Source organism: Melozone crissalis, unplaced genomic scaffold (genome assembly GCF_028551555.1).
Source record: "Melozone crissalis strain CALT ecotype California unplaced genomic scaffold, PUWL_Pcris_2 ptg000042l_1, whole genome shotgun sequence".
Lineage (NCBI taxonomy): Eukaryota > Metazoa > Chordata > Aves > Passeriformes > Passerellidae > Melozone > Melozone crissalis.
Genome location: NW_026535820.1, coordinates 39,720,594 through 39,734,859, shown reverse-complemented (window position 1 = coordinate 39,734,859; position 14,266 = coordinate 39,720,594). Strand labels below are relative to the sequence as shown.

The 14,266-nt window shown below is 37.8% G+C and overlaps 1 protein-coding gene across 3 annotated transcripts in view; it reads right to left on the bottom strand.

Moving 5' to 3' along the window:
• The window catches only part of COBL (cordon-bleu WH2 repeat protein), a 155,768-nt gene that overhangs the window by 95,707 nt on the left and 45,795 nt on the right, over positions 1–14,266 (bottom strand). For 2 of the 3 annotated variants that reach the window (XM_054284699.1, XM_054284700.1), the window contains exons 3-6: positions 9,092–9,302; positions 8,161–8,389; positions 6,047–6,091; positions 3,560–3,654 (exon numbers count right to left, since the gene is read on the bottom strand). In XM_054284699.1, coding sequence (XP_054140674.1) covers positions 3,560–3,654; positions 6,047–6,091; positions 8,161–8,389; positions 9,092–9,302 — 580 coding nt within the window. The remainder of the gene's footprint in view (positions 1–3,559; positions 3,655–6,046; positions 6,092–8,160; positions 8,390–9,091; positions 9,303–14,266) is intronic. The other variant, XM_054284701.1, reaches the window with a different exon arrangement.

Below are 14,266 nucleotides of genomic sequence, written 5' to 3'. Positions count from 1 at the left end.
TAGTGAAGCTAGCAAGTTTTATTTGAAGACAATGCATTACAGTTTAACTTCATTAAGTTATGCAAACTGTGCACTCACATAATGAAGCCTGCTAAAGCTTAAGCTATTTCTACTTCTACTTGGCTAAGCATCAGGAACAGCAGTGGTTTCTGGTTAATTCAAACTGCAGGAACTAATAAGAATGCAATAGCATCTACAAGCTGTGTTAGTACTTACATCCAAGCTTCCTTCACTTGTAGATGCAGAACTAAAAACATCCTCCTCACCACAATCTCTGTTCATCCTCAAGTATTCTTCTGTCTGCAACACAAACAAGTGTCCTACACAGCAGCAGCAAAGGAAACAAAACTGCAAAAACAGGCCAGAGCAAAATACCAAACCCCATCACTGAACCAAGACAAACTGTCTCAGTAGTGCTGGACCTGATTGCTGAGAAACTCTGAAGTAGCCTGCAGAACTCCCTGATGTAGGCAATGAGCTAAGAAAGCCATCAGGAAAAATATTTAGGACTACAAAGACAAAATTCTTAGGCAATTATAAAAATAGGGAGTAACTAATTCCTGTAATATCAGGGACCAGGCTGCTAGTCTCTGCTGTACCCACAGACACAATGGAACAAGCAGGGAGCTCCCTCCTTGCCATTTCCCTATGAAGGAACTGTTTCTGTGTGCTAGCATGCACCTTACTTAAGCCTAGGTCCCATGATTGTCTGCATAGCACCTCTGCTCTACTGATTGTTTAGCAATGCCAATTTTTCTGGATTTAGCCTCAGGCAAACGACTACATTTAACATAGAAAAGAAATGGAGTTCATGCCACCTATATGCTTTTTATGCCAGCTGCAGGAGAACAGAGGGTAACTGATCCAGCATAAAATTAGAATGGAAGAGAACAAGATGATACCTGATCTGGCATTAAGCCTGCCAGTACAAAGTTAACCAAAGAAATACTTTTAACAAATTTGTACCAGCCATGAGAGTAGGACTTTCCTTTCATTCTATGTCACAGTGTTTTCAATATAATGGAAAGGTTTTTTTTAGAAAAGTTAGGTCTGGTGTATTGTCAAACCACAATTACTGCTCTCAGTGAGCCAGTTGAGAAAGAAACCATGTGCATGGGCATGGAAATCTGAGCATAGGCCTGTAGTGTGCAGTGACATCTGATCCAGGACAGTTTGCAACACAGGCTAACACGCTTCTTCCCTTGCAAAAGAAATCGCCTTCCCCTTGTAAATGCCTGCAAGTCTGCAGTCCTACTGCTGTGCAGAACTCTGAACAATTCTTCTTGTCAAATATTTCTAATATGCATTACATACACACACCTCACCACTGCAAATCATAATGCAAACAAACAAATAATACACAGAACCAACTTAAGCCTTGTGGGAGAGTAATGTAAAAAACCCATAAAGAGCAGAGTTTAGGTACCCTGGGCTTTTGATTCCAGGTCCCTGAAATCACAAGGCATCCCATCATAGTCCCTTCATAAACCTACCAAAATTTTCATTAAAAGAGTTTTATTAGTTTGTCCTCATCTGCTAAGTGTGTTCAGCAGTTTCCCTGCTGTTTTGGTTAGAAAGCTTTTAGAATAGAAAGTCAGATACATTATGTCTAATTAACATCTGATTGCTCCTGTGTGCTGTGTCATTCTTCAGTTTTCGTAATTCTTCCATCTATCACGTTTTAAATTCCCAGAGGTTTGTGAAAGCAACAGTGACTTCCTTGCTCAACTAAACAAAATTACTGACTTAGTTTCCTTTCCTACAGAGTAACTGTCATTTGAAAGTAAGTGTCCAATAAAGAAATGACCAAGAAAAATCAATTAACTTGTCAGAACTACCAGCAAGAAAGACTTAGAACTTTTCCTCAGATTTAGAAGCTGTTTCTCATACTTATTTGTGCAGTTCCTACTTCTTCCCAGGTCAAATAGAATTTTGAATTTAATTCACCCACAATTTCCTTAGCATTTTTTCAAATTCACTATTTTGAAAAACTCAGAGTATCACCTTCTTTACTTTCATAAGCAAGAGAAAGGGAACAGAAAAAAAGAGAGGAGCTTGCAATCTTTGAACACCTTTCCAACTCGGCTGTGAGAAACCCACTGCAGTAACCATTGAATTAGGATATTTCATTGCAACTTTGCTAAGATTGTGAGCATTAATACTTCAAAAGTTAAAACTGATCTGCTTCAGGAGTTAGAACTGCCAGGACACAGATTTCACACCCAATTTCAGTGAAATGGAATGAGAGGACAAAGTACGATGCAGAAACTGCATGCTGTAATGTGTTTGTTTCCTCCAGAGGAATTGCAGCCCCACAGCGTGCTCTAGAGGCTCAGGCTGAGATCCCTTGTTTACTTGATTCTGAGCAGATACAGTATTATCTCTCTAGTTATATTTTTTCCCTTCTATACAGGAAGCATTTTCTTACAGTGAAAAAACACTCGGAAAGTGACCGACTTCTTATCTCATAAAATAGTTCCCATGTGTCCCTTATAAGACATTAAGAATAATTTAGTATCTATGACAGAAATAAGTAATTCAAAATGTCCATAAAGGATTCTATTCCTTAGCAAAAGCACCACAAATTTAATCATTAATAAAAAGGCAGACAATTGAAAAGCCGTCACAGTTCTGTAAATGTGACTGAGATGACTGGATAAGTAAAACACCAGTCCACTAACAAGCAAATGTTTCTTTCTGCCAGTTAATCAGATACACATTTTGTAATTCCACTCCAAAAGCCTTGGAGGGTTTAAACTAGAGAAAAGAAAGCTCCCTTTTTCCTCTGACATCCTAGAGCATTAAACGCTTTATGTCCAAAATCATTTAACACCAATATTTTTAGTAAAGAATGCAAAAAGTATGAAGTTAAAAGCACATTATTTTTTCTATGTTAAGTCAGAAAGTGCTTCTGTATTTCATTCCTGTGGTACATGAAATATTCTTCATAAATGCATCTCAACAGAATCATTTAATACAAAGTTCCTTTCCTAAATTTTTCAGTTCAAGTACACAAAGTTTAAAATGGCTAACATGTACCCCAGCAGACAGTGATCCTTCAGTTCAGTATTGGAAGTTATTTCTTCTATACCTGATTCATCATCTTTAAAGACTTGGAGAAGGCAATGGAGTGACTGCACAGAGCTTCCGAGAGGTCTGAATGCTTTAAAAGAGATCATCACCCATGCACAGAAGAGGACACAGGACACATCTACTTGGTAATTAAATTGTTCTGTATTACATCAGTCCTTTCATAAATGCATTTTATAATGTGAGTACTACTAATAAGCAGACACAGGCTGCTTGAAACTAGTGCCCTTCTTTAACACCTACTGAACTCACAACATTGAAAAAAAAAAAGAAGGAAATGGTCAACATGCTTGACTCCTTCAATAGGCAGATGATATCCCCATCAGGCTGCACTGATCACATATAGTTTATGGCCCTGTTAACACATTACTCTCTGGAAGGAAAAGGAAAGCAGGCCAAACAAATGCCACCACCCACAGACAATAACAGATCTGGAAAGAAAGTGAGCAGTACACTGCTGGACACTTACCTGGCTGCTTCTTCTATCAGCATTAAACAATCCCAAAAGTCTTGTCTTTTCTTTCTCTATTGCATCACTGCTTACTGAAGCCTTTCGATTTGGTTCTGAAAAAATTTTAATGGAATAGTTGTTATTTTTTTGAAATAAAGATTCACAAAATGAGTACTTTAAAATGTCCTGGGTTAATGCTGGATTTTTATGAGTTGAAGATGTTATGGACTGGATTATCTAAGTAAAAGCCAGGTTCTGCACTTACTTTGTCATCAAACTTTCATGCGTTCTGAGTATATTCCAAAACCTAATGGAATAATTTAATATAGTGCACTAGGTTTTCAATCACAATCCAGTAACCCTTATTAAAAGGCAAAACGTGAGCAAATTGCTTACAACTTCAGAAATGCTTGTTAGATGTATTACTTAAATCTCATAGAGTACCATAATACTAAAAAATCCCCAAACACCTAAAAAAATATATATTGGTGAGTACCTTTAACAATTCATTAAAAAAAAGATATACTGGTGAGTATCTTTAAAAATTCATAGGTCTGACTTAATACTGTGAACTTAAACAAGAGATTCTAAATGTGTAATTTGGATAAAGCCCTTCCCCCTGTTTCCAAGGAGAAGAAAAAGACCCTCCTCTTGGAAACAAGGCACTCTATAGAATTGAATTAGCTGGTTGTGGTCATCTTTCTTATCTTGGTGCTTTTACTTTAGGTGGGAAAAGAGGGGATTTTATAGGTATTTCAGGCTGTAAGAACTCATATATGTCTTCCTTGAACCCGCTCAAGAATTTGTATGAGCTGTCATACCATTTAGTATCCCTACAATTTCCTCCTTGAGTTTCGCATCCACAAGCTGGATGAGCAAAATGACACACTCATGTATCACAGAAAAAACATTCCCCATTTAATACACAGATGATGAAGCCTTCTCAGTTTTTTAAATAGACTCTGCATAATGTTATAAATCTTTCCTCCTGATTCCAATCACATCAGATTATTCCACTAGCATTCAAAATTTTAGTTCACAGGGAAAAAAACCCAATTTCTCTTGTAAATACTTGCTTAATAACAATTAAAACTCAATTTAAAATTACTTACTTGTTGAAACAAAGTAAAGTTTTACTGAAAAAACCTCATCCCAGAACTTTTGTAAACTTATTTGCATAAAATCAAAGTGATTTTCACACAGATCACTTTTGCATATAAACAATCCCATGTATCAGAAGGTGTTAAGCATAAACAATGAACACAAAGGACAACAAGGAGAAACTATCCTTAAGAAAGGCTACAACTGCACTTCAAAGAATACAGTAATGAATTAATGATTTTCTTAAATAATAAGCACTAACTATGCTGGTTTCTTGCTTGGGGCTGGGCTGTGTCTATATATGGATTATGATTCATTTACTTGCACAGTCTTCAACTACAACTACATAGTTTTCAAGTACAAACAATGCAGTGGAAAGGCTAACGTAGCAGCTGATCACCAACACTGTCATTGAGCACTGTGTAATCCAATTAAATTAGGACTGAAGTAATGCATATGATATCAAAATAATTATACTTTATTAATCTGTATAACTTTTTCTTAAATAAATACAGCAGATATTTCATCTAGCATTGATCTCCATGTAAGAGGAAGCCACAGCAAGTAATGACAGATGATTAGGGGGGATAGTGCTGCCATTAGTGAGGCCAAGAGGCCGTGAGCTAAGATTTGCTCGATGGCTGCCACCTACTGGAGGTGGACTTTCTTCATAAAAATTTAAATAAGTTATCCAGTTTTACTGCGCTTGTGTTGTGTCTACTAGCAAAGAAATAAAGCTCATTAGAAATCAACCATACCTTTCTTGAGGATAATTAATTTAAGCATTGTATTAAAACAGACTCAGTAGGGAAAAGGACATACTAAATACACACATTTTCTACTTGACTGGAAGCAGAAGTACCAATATAACGTAATTCAACCCAACTCCTGTAACAATTCAGAAGTCAGTATCTATTCAGTTACACAATGTCTATGTATACATTTGATATTAAAGTGCTTTGCTGCACAGAAATTAAATTCAGTGGAAGATCTCACGGACATCAAAATTTTCTGCCCTTGCTACTAAATAAATTTTGAACCCAAGAAACCCTGGAAATGTTAGTAACTCTGAAATTTACCTAATCATGATTGAGATAAACTGAACAGGCTTGAAATCTACAGAGATACACCATACCACAAAACAGTTAAATAGCAAGTTTTTTACTTGCTGGTGTTCTAATGGCTATTGCTGAAGAGACAGTACACACAGAATGTGCTTACTATTAGCAGAAGCACAAGACATGTAAGCAACACTTTGGAAAGACAAAATAGATAAAAATAGCTTGTTTCTCTATGCCATTTCACATTCTTAAAGATCTACCTAGAAAACCCACATTAAACACAGAGTGAAGTGAAAGAGTTAAACACAGAGTGAAGCTTCCCCTCAGCAGCATTGTACAGTACCTCTATAGTTCAGAGAAGGCTCAGACTGAGTTTTTGATGGAGGAACTGGAAAAGTCAGGCAATGAAAGGATAAGAGAAAACACATTAAAGTTCTAATACAGCCCTGTAAAGCACAATATTCATTAATTAGTCCTAGCACCCTTTTTCTTAAGCATTACAGAAAAGAATGTTGGCCGACAACACACATGCAGAGCTGCTACTGAAGCAGTTTAGCTGCATTTGTGTTAATTCCTGATTCAGTCAAGAAGCTGCTTCAAGTGCTAAATAGAATTTAGTAAGCAGGTGGCAGCAGAGCTTCTCTTTTAATAATCCTTCAGCTCTTGGTGTTTTCTGTTTCAGGGAAGGGAAGACTGAGTAAGAATCTGCTCTTACAAGCACAGCCTATGGCTTTCAGCGCCTGTGATACCTTACTTGTTAGTGAGAATATGTTTTAAAAACCTATTTTCTGTTAAGTAAACAGGCTAGATACCCACTCAATGCACAAGTCACAGAAACAACTGCTACTGAAACCAATGGGTTTATTCCTCTTGGATATTACAAATGAGAACATTGAAGAAGAAATTTGCTGAAACAAAGGAAAAATTCTTGTAAATTTTACGTGCATTTACTGTTTTTTTCAGAGACCATGATGGTAAGAGGAAAGCCCAAAAGATTCACTTAGGATCAGGGGAATTTTATCATAACGAAAGGAAAGGAATACCAAAAGTTTAAAAAAGAATAGAATATAAAAAATAAAAGCTGATGTAGAGAGCAGCCCATTATGATCTTTGTGGGTTCTTTCAACTCAATATATTCTGTGATAATTTGCTGCTATAATCCCAGCTCTGTAGTAAAGTCTTGGTTTTGACTGTATAGGCTAAAACCAACACTTTCCAACACTGTACCAGCACACATACCACCACTTTCATTTGAAAGGAAAGACTTTACTGAAGGCTTATGATAATTACTCTCTACACTGTCCCTGAAGTGTGCTGAATGAATCCTGTTGAAAACGCCCCACGTTCAATATGTTGCTCTAAAATGGTTAGCTTAATTACAGTAAACATGTCTTGAAAAAAACAAACATGCAATTGAGTTATGACATGTTGTCAGCCTCTTTTTGGAACATCCCAGCAATTCAAAATAAAAGGAGATATTTAGCTTACTTAGAAGTCTAAACTCACTGAAATTTGACTCGCACAGAGGTAGAACTGTCACTTCTCAAAGAGTTGGAAAGAAGAGAATGTCAACATAAATAAATAATTTTATAAATAAAAAATAAGCCTACAGCTCAGCACCTACAAGAATGGCGTTATCTAAACAATAAATAAGGATATTTACCATGCTGGAAGTGTTAGCGATTGAGAAAAACTGCAGGGGACAATTTTAATGAACATCACAATCTGACCTCAAAGGAAGTAGCACTTGTCAATGTGTATTTTAATAGGTATATTTTAAAGCACATCACAGAATTATGTTATTTGAATGCATAATCAGGCTGATAAAACTCAACTCCGAAAAGCTGCTATTACAATTTTGTCTATGAGAACAGAAAGTAAGGATAGGTAAATGTAAGAACAAAATTTTAAATACAAATACCTCTTAGCTCCTCTCACTGAACCGTCAAGAACTGTGCTCTTTGCAGGAACTGTCTCTGATCCTGTCCAGTCTGTTTCTCAGAAGCCCTGGTCTGTTGCCTCTGCCTCTCAGCTTTCACAGCTGCCATGACTATGGCATGTCTCTTCTTTCCTTCTCTCCAGCCCACAGCACAGGCAGGTGACAGATTGTGCCTGGATGAAGCCCCTTGTATTATGTGCACCTCTACGAACAGCAGCTCCGGGACACAGCGAAGCTCCTCCTTTTGACCTGCCCTAGGCCAACCTGCACCCTGCCAGAGTCCAGCCCAGCCTGGCACAAGGCCCAAGAGCATCCAAGGACGGCTGGGCACATTGCTGACCTGGCTACTGCTCTGGGCACAGCTCACTGAACAAACCCATGCTGCCTTCCAGACTGAGATCTCACTCTGCTGTTTCAGCTGGACTCCAAAAGAATGGCAGCACAAATGCTTTTAATTGCCCATAATATTGTTGTCACATCATATAACCCTGCAGAGACTGCTTTGAGTCTTGGCTCACCTTTTTTTCTGTCCCAGGCGTACAGCTCCTTTATCCCTAGCTCCTCCAAGGACTTGGTGAGCTCCAGCTCTTCCCCAGTTATGCCATCCCGCAGAAGAACAATGTGCTCTTGGCTGACTTCACACTTCTCACAAATAGCTGGGATGATGCTGTGGAGAGGCACCTCTGGACTAACTCGAACCACAGCCTTCTGTGTCTTCAGGTAGTTCACCACCAGCCTCACAGATTTCTGCGGAAACAAACACAAACTCTCAGTCCCCCTTCTGTGGCAGATAGGCCATTTCACAATGAGAAAAGTACTGGGGATTTCCATGTTGTCTTGACTATTCCTAGGCAAACTTACCCCACCTTGCAAAAAATAATATTTGGAAGAATAAAATCTCAGACCTCACTTCCCACTAAGGAGACATCCACAAGAACTCACAAAGAAGGAAAAGGAATCAGAGGCAGATGTAATGTAAAAGTTTACAAGTCCCACTCTGAAAGGTGGGAGAGTATAATTAGATATAGTTATTAGCACAATAAAAAACATTTGGAAAATGGCTACTCCTTAATCTTCACTGTATTGTGAAATACATTTATTAATGATCAATCTTCTCCTATATCTCCAATGAAGATGTTGCACAGAATATCACCAAAACACTACCTCCACACAACCCCACTCCCATTTCAGCCATTACTGCAATTTTCAATTGCCCTAATCTTCAGATTTCCATCTATCCAACCACATGCAACAAACCATTTAGTCTAAATGTCTAGACTAGCCTCTACTAATCTACCTGCAAAACACTATTAGTTAAGCTAGTAAAGCAGGTTATAATCAATGCCAAGTCTTTCCCATCTGGTTTAAAGATGGAAAGATTGGAAGAACTGAAATCATAGGAATGGAATGATGTTCCATGGCATCATTTTAGCCCTCCGGAGTACTGACCTCAGGGACCCTTGGCAGAGGTCGCTTTGCCTTCTCTTCAGGAATCTTCTCTTTCAGAAGTACTGTCTGTACATCCAGTGCTCCTATCAAAGTGTTTGGCTTGTAACTCAGAACTTGTTGAGTTCCTGAAGACTTTAGTTCAAGACTATGTTGAGATGGATTTAAGCGATACTGGCTGCATAAATCAACCAATACATCCATCACAGCTTTACTACAAGGAAGAAGAATTCACCGTTAGCATGAGAAATAAAACATTGCTAGAAAATTTACCTCAGTTTTATGATGGGGGATAAAAGATAACACAAGTTGTGGATATGCCTCTAGTTTACCATCTTTGGGAGAGAACAGTGCTAGTGCTTTGAAATGTTAAATAGATCAGATAAAATGATAGTAATTAAATATATTCACACTTCAGTGTCTGTTTATGAGCTCACAACTAACTGTTCAGTATCAAGCAGACAGCAGAGCCAATCATAGCACTTACAAACATTAGCCAAGTGCAGACAAAGTGCATCTTATTTACTTCCAGACCACAGATGACAGAATATTCTGAGTTGGAAGCGACTATCAAGGATCCAACAAGTCCAACTCTTAAGTGAATGGCCCAAATGGGAACTGAACCCACAACCTTGGTGTTATTAAGCACCATGCTCTAACTGAGGGTCATAATGTACTAAATCCATACATTAAATGCTCCAGTTCAAATTCTGTTCACTGATGTGAAGACAAGATATGAGTAGATTACAAACTCACAGTCTGGTAAACTCCACCTAGATCTGAACAATCACATAACCCAAAATGGAGTACTTAAATTTGGAACAAATGGTAGATAGGGTTTATTTTTCCACATGACTTCCCCACATCCACTAGACATCAGCTATATTTTCCAGTACAAGAGATCCTGTCCATATTTATTTTGGTGATGATTTTAAACCTGTACAAAACCATCTCATTTTGAGCGTCCCCATTATCAGCAAGTTTACTGCAGTGTGATTCTTAACACATGAAGTTTTAAAAGAGTCAGCAACTGTCCCTCTCATTTCGTGCCTCTCCACAGAAGTATTCTATTCTGTATCAAGAACTCAATATTCACTGGAGCTTGATACTGCCTAATGCAGCAGATATGAACTGTGCTCCCCCACACTCCAGAAATTCTCCTCTGTAACAGCAATGAAGGGATCTTTCATTTTCCCAGCCTTCTCCTCAAAAACTCTGTACAGAATCAGAGATAACAGGCTTATCAAAACTGGTCATTTTTCTCAAAAGTTTTGGTTTCATAAACCAGTCTGTCACTGATAAAAGAATGTAAGCTAAAAAAAATTTACCATCTGTAGCTGGAACCTGCCACATACAGTGGGATATCTGTCTTGTAGCAGAAGTGAAAATAAATGCACAGACAGCAAATTTGCCAAATTAGCTGGCACTCCTTTTAATGCTTAAACTGGGAAAACTGTATACAGACTCAAAATTCAAGCAAATTCAAAGAAAATAAAATCTTCCACAGGTTATTAGCTAGCACCGTCACATCTGTAGCTCAAGAATTACCCTTTAAACTGCAAGCTGTTGGCATCTGGGAAACTACTCTGTGGAGGGCCAACAATCTTCTTTCCATAGGTATGTTGTTGGCCAGCAACTGCTCAAGAAGTTGGTGAAGAATGCTGGAGGGCTAATGGCAAAGACAACCAAAATGGAAAACTAGAGCAATTCCTTATTACCCTGGTAGGTGACAGCTCTTCTCATGCAAGAGAAGAGGATGGACCTCCTTTACAGTAACCTTTTCCAAGTTTAACTGAGTTACACAGTGTGAGCTGGGAGAGTTGGAAGCGTGGGAAATTTGAAAAAATATGATCTCACTGAAAAGGGAAGAACTCAGAATATGATAACTGAAGATCAAATAAGGAAAACAGATGCCATTAATACGTATATAATGCTTCAGAACAGGGTGCACTGTGGCAACTGCTAACATACAGAGCACAAATACAAATGTTTAGCATCCAAATCAAAACTGTATCAGCTCATTTCATAATGACTCATTCTAACACAGTCTACAAGTTGAAAACATCTGTGTTTCACAAGTATGTTCAATTCATATCCTCAAATCAAAACTGTATCAGCTCATTTCATAATGACTCATTCTAACACAGTCTACAAGTTGAAAACATCTGTGTTTCACAAGTATGTTCAATTCATATCCTCCACACCACAACCAACAGACATTTACAGCTACTAAGTACAAACTAGAGAAGAATCCCACCTACACCAGTATTTACAAGACTACTCATTAAACTGTGCAGTGCACACTTTTTAAAACTGCTTATCAGTTCTCCTGATACAGATCTCAACTTGTCTGTTTACAGACATATTTCTTTTAAACTAAAATTTGCATGTGTTTGCTTTCCCTCAGCATTCTTACTATTGTTTCAGGGAAAATGAAACAACCTGGCAGAATCATAGTACACAGCGTAATATGTGCTTGACATTTATATTTAAAGTGGAACAGTACTATATTTCTGCAGTGCAGAATACTATGATAATTCATTCAAATTTGGATAGTTATCTTGCCTCTTGAAAAAGTATTTGTAAAGAGAAGATAGTTCATCAAAATAACAATTTATGATTTCACACATACACCACTGAAATGATAAAATATATTCAGCAGCAACAGTACCACAACCATAATATAATCAGAATCCTCACCAGCCATCAGAGAAAATAAGTTACAGACAATCATGCAACTTGAACAAATTTGTCTGGACAATAGAAAATACAAAAATCCAGCCAAATCTAAGGTTTCACCTTATTGCCAATTATGAACAGGCATGCATTAAACATAACATTTAAGGAAGTCTGCAACATCCCACCCTGTGCCATGCTGCTCAGAATACACAATTGCTCCATGAAAAGCATCCCCAGCCTTCATCTACACCATTTGAAAGTACAGCTGAAGCTTTTGAAAAAGCTTCACAGCAAATTGCATGCTCTTTAAAAAATGTAAAGTTGGCAAAAATTTTTCACAAAACTTCTGAGTGTAAAGAAAAAATAAGAAGCAGGGAGAGGAAAGGAGAGGAATTCCACAAAGTTGAAAATCTTTGTGTTTCAATCAAAGTAAGAGAGCTGGGAAACCCTTGCAATGAAGTTATTTTTATACCAGATTTCCATGGCACCAACTTGAAAAAATTTCCTTCTAAACCATAATACAGTTCAGCTTGATTTTAAATGGGAGTTTTATTTCAAGTACCTCCATGTATATTCTACACACAGAAGAGAGTCACTAAACACAGCAAGAGAATAGTGATCGACTAATCTAAACCAACTTTTCTTTCTAACCTTGGGCTGAATACGGCTCTTGGAAGATGAAGAGAGTCAATCCTGCCTTTGCTTCCATCTTGTTCCACACAGATCTCCACTTTCTATTAACCTGCCTGGACATCTGGTAGAGAACATACTCTGTTTTGAAATTCAGGCAGGTCTTAAATCTAAAGCTGAAAAGAAGTTAAATACGTCCTGCCTTTCTAACTACTCAGCTAAGAAACACCTCACTTTTTCATTTTAGTGTGATGTTGTTGAAATTTTTGGCAAGGTGACCAAACACTACATAACAGACACACCAAAGGTTGATGACTTAAAAGCAAATGCTAGAGCACAGAGACAAAACTGGAGAGAGAACACAATTTAAGACTCATATAAGAAGGTTCATATGACTATTCTTACAAAGGAAAATACTTTGTCTCTATTTTGATATTTCGTTACTAAGCTGTTTGACATTTAATGCCAATTCTGAACAGTAAAGAATAACTACTTTGTCAGCAACGCTTATCATGCTGATCCAGTTCTGATCCAGTTTGGCCAGACTGCTTGTTTCCTGCTATTCTCCAGTAAAATGCAGCAGATGCCTATGGTTTTTAGGAAGTATAAAACAACTGAGATGCTTTGGGTATGGTTTGGCTTAACCTCCTTGGCTCACACAGAGGAATACATTTTAGAATATAGCCTTGTCCAGCTAAAAATAAATGTACAGGGTAAAGTTGCATACTCTCAAACAAAATAATTTTCTTTTTTATCTTCTACTTTCATGCAGCAAATGGTGTCCAGTACCCAAACAGGTCTAGGAGAAAGCTGGAGAGGGACTTGTCAAAAGAGCATGTGGTGATAGAACAAGGGCTAAAAGTTTAAAACTAAGAGTAGGCTTAGATTAGATATTAGGAAGAAATTCTTCACTGTGAGAGTGGTGAAGCAGAGGAACTGGTCCAGAGAAGCTGTGGATGCCCCATCCCTGGAAGCATGGGAGACCAGGTTGGATGGGGCTCTGAGCAAGTCCCTGGTGCATGGCAGGGAGAGTAGAATTAGATGGTCTTTAAGGTCCTTTCCAACCCAACCTATTCTGTAATTCCATGGTTTAAAAAAAAAATAAATCTTAAACTGGAGGAAAGGATCTTCTTTATTTAGGTCAATGTCAAATATGCATTAAGAATCTGCATTAGCAATTGACTGGAAAAGAAAGTAGCACTGTAAAGGGAATGGATGACCCAAAATCTTTAATTCTTTCACTGTTCCCATTTAAACTAGAAAATAGCATCAGTCTTTATTTTCGCATGCTCCAAAGTACAGCAGGCACTTAATGAAAAGATTACAAGTTTTTCTACACAAACAAAAATGTACACACTAAGTACTAAGCTCTATCCAAAAAAGTTCAGGAAATGTGATAAATAAGACAGTTATGTTTTCTATTTCTTTTCTTAACTTGCTCCTGTACATTTGGCTCTTATTTTCCACAACTGAGCAAGTCCACAGAAGGAACATCAAGATGACACATAAGACAGAGGACTGCGTTTTTTGAGCCTTAGAACAAGAAAGGTGAAGAAAGACCTTGCTACTGTCTGTAAGTATGAACTACAGGGTTACAGAGACAGACTCTTCCTGACTGTGAAGAGCAAGAGACAAGTGCTGAATAGGAAATCCTATTTAGATACAAGTAAACATATTGTCTCCAAAAAGATGGTTCCAGCCCTGGAAAAGAGGTGCAGAAAAATCCAGAAACCTCCTCTCTGAAATATTCAAACTTCCAACTTGCCTAGAGACTGTGTGTTTCAGGGGCCCCTTCCAACATAAATTCTAGTACAACTTTCCCCCCTTCCCCTTAGCTACACTGAACTACTGTACTATAGACCTGACTCT